The following is an 8172-nucleotide window of genomic DNA, read 5'->3' on the forward strand; positions in this document are numbered from 1 at the left end:
GTTGTGGGACAAGAATAACATCACACTGTTAAGATGCAAGGAACAAGACTGGTGCACCAAAAGGTCTTGTTTGAAGGGCACAGTACACAGGAAATAGACCTCAGCAGGCAAGCAAAAACAGGAGCTACGTTCAGCTAACATGCACCTGTACAACACTTTTCCCCCCCTCCTCCCAAATACTTATAAAGCACAGGTACTTCCAGAATTATCTCTGTGTTTTCTTATTAAGACTCATCTAAAAATATTGTATATTCAAGTCTCCTGAAATATATACAAAGTCCTCTGACATTTAAGGTTTCTTCTTCAGGTCAATTAGATGCTCTGGAAGCCTTTACCAGACCTGGAACAAAGGTACTCATAAATGCTGGATAGAAGATGATTTGGACCTGTAGCTCAGCTACTTGGTACTTCAGCCTCCTCCCTTTAGTGCCCTTTCTGGTGCTGCTGTATTGGTGTCAAGGCTGTATCCCATCTGGTGTTGTCTCCAAAGATGTCTTGTAGAAAAGAAGCTTCTCAAGTGCCCTGGTTTAGAACTATATGCAATTATTTTCATGTAGACTAGAAAGGCCTCTGTTTTATAAGCTGGCTAGTCACATAGGTGCACTCATAGGTTGTTTAACATTCGTCCTGTGTCAGTAGGAAGAGACTGGGAAAGTGAGCATAAGCTATGGAGGAGCAGGACAGATGTCTGTGCAGGACAGATTGGAGTACTGGGAAATGTGGGATGGACATAAGAAAACAAACTCCTTCTGTAACTGGCCTGGGTTTAGTGCCTAACTGGAAAGGATTTACAACTACCAATTCTGCATTTGCTGGCCTGACAGCCAGTTGAGCTGTGGTATAACTACTCTCCAAAGGACATCCCTCCTACCTAGCTAGTTCTGTAGGCATATTGGTTCCCAAAGAGTACCTTATTCTGATATCTTAACTCTGATCTTAAATTTGTGGCTAGAGATGTGGCCAAAGGACAAAAATTCCATCTGGTCAGTGTGTCACCTCTGCTTAAATGTTTTGGAAGTGTGGGACCCTCCGTTAAACTCCACTGCACAAAATCCACTATTTACAGTCTAAAACTCAGTCCAACCTTTTACTGGTCTGTTTAGTCTGAGTATTCACTTTTAAATGACAGTTGCTGCTCAAGATTTTGACTCAGGAAGGCAGTGTCAGCTTCTGACTTTGTTTAGTTTTTCCTCATACAGTCTTTATGTATTGCCTTCTAGACGGAAGTTTTGAACTGGACATATTTCCCTTCTTTCACTCAAGTATTTACAAGATATTTTTATACTAATGTTCCCTTAAACATGGTAGCAAGCTATGACCTAACCCAGCTGACCGGCACCCAAAATGAATCCTTGTTGAGTTTCTCCAACACAGTTTTCAGCTGGTTACATGCACTCTGGAGATCTTCTTTCACCAGTACAGTGTCAATTAAATGGCCATACTGCTCTTCAATGAACGCTGCTGAATTAATAATCTCCTGCTGTTCTTCATCCTGCTGACCAACACAAGACGATGTGATAAAATTTACAGCATATCTTTTTAATTACTAGTAGTTTAAAGTGTATTAGCACAGTAAGTCATTACTTAGAAAATGAAACAAAAGCTGCTACCATTAGGAAAAGGTATCCAAGACACTACATCTTAGATTAAAGAGCGGTATGTTACTGGTAGCTGTATCAAAAAATGCAAAAGGTCTTGGGGGGGGGGGAACATGTTACAGGTGGGACATAAGACACTGACATTGCATTTTATGAAGGTGCTCTCTAACCTAAGACCTGGAAATCATACTCCTCAAAATTTGTAAAGGAATGCTGGATCCACTGTCCCCAAGTTCAATAATTTTGAGGACTTACACAAAAACCAAGTAAGGTATACATTCAAGTTCAGGTTACACAAAGTAATGGCATTGTGTACTCAGTATTTCTGTTCAAATTTACACATCACCAATTTGCAGTTGATCTAGGCTGGGTCCTTGTAAGACATCGACATGCTGCATTTTGTGTGTGCCTAGGTGACACCGGTGTGGGTGCCACTGTGGAGGTATCAGGATTTGTGTGTACCCAATTAACAGCCTGAGTGACACCAGTGTGGGTGTCACTGTGGAGGTATCAGGAGTAGGTGGCTACCATTATCATTTGATCTGCTCACCAGAAATGTGAAATGATTATCAGTTTATCTGAATTCAGAAGCAACTTCTCCTGCTGCAGCCTTGATATACACAGATCCATGTGGAAGACTAACACCTGGCTTCACATTATTTAAAACTTGAGTATATAAAGGAGTCAAAAATCCCATTCTGAAGTTCCAGCTGAAATGCTGTATTTGCACAGGGCCTACTTAGTACCCCACTCTGACTTTTGCTGTCATGGAAAAGGAGCTCTTTCATATTACAGAAATGCTAGCCCAAATACTTCTTCATGTCTAAAAAGAAGAAATTAAAAGTTAAGAGTACTTACAAAGGGGGCTGAGATCTCTTCTGACACAGGAGATTTTAGGACATGTTTTTTCTTGTCTGAAATGAGAGGCTTCACAAAGATAACATAAGGCTTAAACTCAGGAGTCCTCAAGTGCTTTACTGCCTGTGAACAGATGTTTTTGTTATCAGACTTGTTTTGTTACATGTCAGTGATCTACTCAAACTGGTTGCAATAGTTTTACTAGTACACACTGACACTGTGGTGTAAAGCCTTGTGAACTGTACATCTGACTACAGATGTACAGTACCTTTATTTCTTTTGCTCTCAAAAGAAAGCTTCATGTCAGTGTTCTGGCTAGCAATCAAGAGTAATATGGAACGTGACCTTAACAGCCCACCTGCCTTGCCATGCATTGCGATACCAAGGAACTGAGGAAAGTATAAATAAAATAAAATAAATTTGCTTCATGGGCAAGTTATGGTTTGCTTCACTTAGGAGGCCAAACACTGGAAATTTTAAATGTGGAATTCAGCTGAGGTAGTATTATGAGTTTTTTCCTAGCCCAGTTACAAAACCTGAATCAAAATGTCAAAGATTATCTCACAGCATAAAGGAATTAAGAACAGGTATAGTGGCACTGATTCATAGTTTGTTTCAGAGGCAACAGAATCTAGAATGAAAACCCCAGCTCTGCTCTAGGACTTGAACAGGCTAGGGCAGTGATGCACATTACTCCTACAGCAACAGAAAAATTCCACAGTGAGAACCACTAAGGTGACACCTAGGCTGTATCAACTAGACATCTAGGAACTGTAACCAAGAGCTCTACTCTGCTTAGCTAGTGGTCAGACCACTTCTCAGAAATGCAGGTTTTTAAAGCATCGTTGTTGCTTGCAGGGCAAGTAGCCACAAATGGTCAACAAGATCAGTTACTTAGGCTGGTAACATAGTGAGCAAGGTTTGCATTTTTCAAAATAGGCTGCAGAACTTACTTCAGGTACCACATCCACCAAACAGACCTTCTTTTTGGCCATCACAGACCGGATTGCCTCCAGACTTGTACCATACAGGTTTTCTTTGTATTCTCCATGTTCCACAAATCTAAAAAGTCAATATATTTTTATACACTGGCTACAAAGAATATTTAACTTAGAACATCTGATAGCTGTTTCATGAAGTCACAGTAGTCAAACAGGGAGGAGAAAGGCACAAAATCGGTGTGTGTGGGGGGAAGAGGATCTTTTTCCCCCCTTGTCGTTGCTTAGTAGCAATGGTTTTCTCCACGTGTCACTAACAGCCAATCAGCATTACTAACAAATACAGGAAAAAGAAGGCGGCATGTTTTTTCACAGAAAATGTAACAAAGCTGTCAAGGAAATGGACTCTAATTCTTTCATCTTCTGGGAGACTAGTCAAAAATCAGTACTTTGAAGAAACACGCTTGATCTTGCAGAAAGTCCTTTACAGCCACAGATTCAGTCTACCACATACTTTAAAGTGGACTTGGGTGTTTAAAGTGGACTTGGACTTGTTTAAAGTGGACTTGGACATGGGCTTTAAAGTGGACTTGGACTTGTTACCCGTCGTATTACATCGAGACTAAGCAGGCCCAACTAAGTATCTGTGACTTTCATTTGATTCAGTTGTGACCAATCACAATATTTATGACATGCAAGTTTAAATTCTGACTGTGGATCCACTAGTCTTGTGTTACTCCTAAAGTGTTTCTTATGAGACTTTTGAGTTTGCACTAACAGTCCAGAGTGAATCAAGAGCTTTTTTCCTTGGAAAGCTGAACCCTTCTAATGCAACTAGTCCAACTTCACAGCTGACTTGGGTATTCATATAAGATTGGACCAGGAATATTTTTCGATAGTCAATTATACCAGTATTTCAGAATTAACTCACTTGTTTTGCTGTACATCTGTCTCAAATGATTGCTTAGAGACAAAATTGTATTCAACTCCCTCTTTCTCATGACTTTTTCTTGACCTGGTTGTATCTAGAAGAGAATGGAAGACATATCAGACTTTGAAAACATTTTCTCTGTTTAGTTCCAGTCACATTTTTCATGACCTCAAACAAGGTAGTTACACACTGGCAAATTTAACATAAAATATAAAACAAACCTTATAACTTTGTTTTAAACTCCATCTCAAATATTTTATGACCAAAAATGAAGTTGTTTTCTGCAGCAGAAGAATCTACCCTATGGAAAAACTAACTGTGTGGAATACTGAACTCTCATTTTCTTTGAAGCTCCTATTCTGTTGCCTCTAAATTTACAGCAAGAATATCGCTGGCTGTTTTTCCAAGCTCCTGTGAAGCTTACATCATTATGTGTGCCCTGATCTGTTTTCATAATTGCTATTCCTGTAGGATAAACTTTGATGATCATTCTACAATCTATGCCTGGCCATAAAAGTAATGCTGCTATTTTTTTGTCTATGTGTTTAAATTCAAGTAGAAATTACTCATATGAGTTCTACTGGTCTACAATTGAGTATCTGCCTGACAGACTTGTTTTTTGAAATCTTAAATGACATATGCACAGTGCCCTCAATGTTAACTGGATGGCAAAAGTAGCTTGTCGGGGAATATAAATAATCGACGGATTTTTGTATGTCTTGTATTGTTTAGAAAACAATCCAGCAAAAGAAATTTAGTGTAACTCTATCCACAAAGCCATGAAGAATCACTAATTTCTCTATTAATCTGACTCGCTGGTTTGAACAGCCCTGATACACTAATCAACAATTTAAAATCTTGTCAAAACTCTGACTTGCCTTTTTTCTTTTTTAACTTTAGCTGTTATGATATTCTCAAGAAAAATTATCCTCTTTTAAACACACAATGTTTTGGCAGAATATTAAGATACTAGTTTTTCACACTACCTCTTTTTGTGATTTACAATCTCTTTTTTCTTCCTGGATTCAGCTTGTCATTCTTTCAACAGACACTGAGAAAATGCCATCTGATCACTTAGGAAAACACACTTTAAAAACATCCACTAAGTTGACAGAATTTCAAAACACACACGTGCCAAGTTATCTAGTGATTTATTCATCTAGTAAGGGCAAACATAGTATATCACAATGAGAAAAATAATTTGAAGCCAGCAGTGTGCTCAGGTGGCCAAGAAGGCCAATGGCTTCCTGGCCTGGATCAAGAACAGTGTGGTTAGCAGGACCAGGGAAGTGATACTGCCCCTGTACTCTGCACTGGTGAGGCCACACCTTGAGTCCTGTGCTCAGTTCTGGGCCCCTCAGTTCAGGAGGCATATTGAGGTGCTGGAGCAGGTCCAGAGCAGAGCAATGAGGCTGGTGAAGGGACTCGAGCACAAGTGCTATGAGAAGAGGCTAAGGGAGTTAGGATTGTTTGCCTGGAGAAGAGGAGGCTCAGGGGAGACCTTATCACCCTCTACAACTCCCTGACAGGAGGTTGGAGTCAGGTGGGGGTTGGTCTCTTCTCCCAAGCAACCAGCAGCAGGACAAGAGGGTACAGACTCAAGCTCTGCCAGGGGAGGTTTAGGTTGGCTATTAGGAAGAGATTTTTTGTGGAGAGAGTGATGAGGCATTGGAATGGGCTGCCCAGGGAGGTGGTGGATTCACTAACCCTGGAGGTTTTCAAGATAAGACTAGATATGGCACTTAGTGCCATGGTCTAGTATCCACAGTAGGGTTGGATTGATGATCCTGGAGGTCTTTTCCAACACAGTCGATTCTATGATACTTCTGAAACACGCTTACAATCAACAGTCAGAACACTGCGGCTAGCACTACATTTGTTAGACAGCATTTATGGAATCATGTGGCAACACGAAGCCAGTAAACTTTACTCACGTGGAACGGCAACACCATACTCCTGTGGGTTCTCTGACACAACCTTCTGCTTGAGCTCACTTAATCTGGCCCCCAAACAACCTAATAAAATAAAACTGACTGACAGATTTCTGTGTGAAATGAAATTGCAGAGAATAACTAGTACCAATTTCACCAAATAATATTCAGGACTGCTTGAAGAATCCTGTATATGAGAGACCTCATGACCTGCTCCGTCACACTCTGCTTTGAGGAACATCATCGAGAACAAACCAAATTCCTTGAACAGCTGTTGGACAAGCACTTGCCAGACACTAAGTCAGAAAATCTGTAATCTTAGCAGTCTATGAGATAGCCTTGATTTCTAGGACACCCTGGGAAACTGGCTTAGCACAAAGCCAGTAAGCCTACTGAACTAAAATTGCATGAAAATTTTGTTAGTTCTAACATCTCCATCAATTGTTCCAACAACCTCAGTATATGCACTTAAGCGAGAACTAATGGAAACTGACTCAGAAAAATGAGAAATAGTTCTGCATCATCATTTTTAGAAGGATTTGGTGAGTTTGGTTGCTATTTCTTTTAGTTTTGTTTTGTTTAAAATTTGTTTGTTTTTAACGTAATTTAATATAAAAGAGCAACTTCTGATGAAACCAGAAAAACCTTCTAAAAAAACCACCAGATCCACAAAACCCCAAGCCAAACACCTAAAGAAAGCCTCTCGCAGTGCAGGTGATAAGGGAGAAAGGTGAAGAATTGTGTATCAGTTGTGTATCTTACCAATCAAGACCACAAGCCTCTGCTGTTCACCAGGCTGCTGCTGGTACTTGGTGACTTCTTCGTATGTTAGGAACTCTGTGGCATCTGCCTGTTCCGCTTGCTTTCCTTCATTCAGGTTGTTCTCCTTCTCTTTACGACTTAACCTAAAGCTCCTGCGTAAGCCAGCTGTGCAGAAAAACAAGATAGATTAAAACAAGTATCCACTCACCCAGATTTTCCAGCTTGCTCAGATAGGAGTTATTGTCTTTGAGTAAGAGTGACTAATACCAATTTTTTGTAGAATCAAATCAGTGCATATATGCTAGTATTATAAATGAAGTTTGCATATGAGGTAGAAAACCAAGCACCCAGTCTCTAATAAAAACCCCTCTATGACCTTGAGTTGCCAATTATTGGGTATGCCAAAGTCTTTTTATGTCTCTTGACTGAGATAATCCTTTTTATGAATGTATGAGAAATTAACTCTAATGCAAATAGGGTAGGTTTGTGTTTGGCTTGGGTTTTTTTTTTTGATGTGGAGGTGGTTTTTCTTGGGTGGGTTTATTTGGTAGTTTTGGGGTTTTTTTGAGGGGGGAGGTTGTTAGGGAAGAGGAAAGAGGTTTTGGTTTCTCACCTATGTACTGTCCATTGAAATATCCTTCACAGTCACAGTCTTCTGTAAATTCAAAAGCAGGGAGAAGGGAGTGTAGGGCACAGGGAAAGGAGAGCAAGAGAGAGGAGGGAAATATCTTAAATGATTCATGTGATATGAGTCTGGTTCAGGTCTGAGGAAGAAATTTTCTATCCTGCATAATATGAACATGCTTTTATAACACAAAGACTAGTGATATGAAAAAATATTTGCCTTGGCTAGTGGGTTATATTAAAAAAAAAACCCCTGATTTTAATATCGCACTAGAGAGTTTTACATCTTGATATTTACAGTTTCCAGAATTTAGCATTCATTACATTTGATCAGTGCTCCTGCTAAAAAGCACAATATTCAGACTTAGGATAAAAGAAGACTCCACAAACACAAAGCTCTTTTTTTTTAATGAATGGTTTTATAAATGAGTACCACTGTGTCAGAATATTGCCTCTTCTGATATGCCGATGTCATCTGGGCTTGAAAAAGGCACTCAGAGATGACTGAAAGATGAACTCTAACCCTTTTA

The 8172-nt window shown here is 39.7% G+C and overlaps 1 protein-coding gene across 1 annotated transcript; it reads right to left on the minus strand.

Moving 5' to 3' along the window:
* Positions 1 to 1163: 1163 nt before the first annotated feature.
* On the minus strand, positions 1164 to 7673 carry LOC103808624 (MAGUK p55 subfamily member 3-like; the record flags this gene model as incomplete). The annotated part of the gene is made up of 7 exons (XM_009081416.1): positions 1164 to 1492; positions 2457 to 2579; positions 3410 to 3518; positions 4326 to 4419; positions 6260 to 6340; positions 7019 to 7183; positions 7632 to 7673. Coding segments are annotated over 7 exons (794 nt in total), but the record flags the coding sequence as incomplete, so codon positions are not given.
* Positions 7674 to 8172: the final 499 nt, after the last annotated feature.

The sequence above is a fragment of the Acanthisitta chloris genome, unplaced genomic scaffold, assembly GCF_000695815.1.
Source record: "Acanthisitta chloris isolate BGI_N310 unplaced genomic scaffold, ASM69581v1 scaffold45798, whole genome shotgun sequence".
NCBI lineage: Eukaryota > Metazoa > Chordata > Aves > Passeriformes > Acanthisittidae > Acanthisitta > Acanthisitta chloris.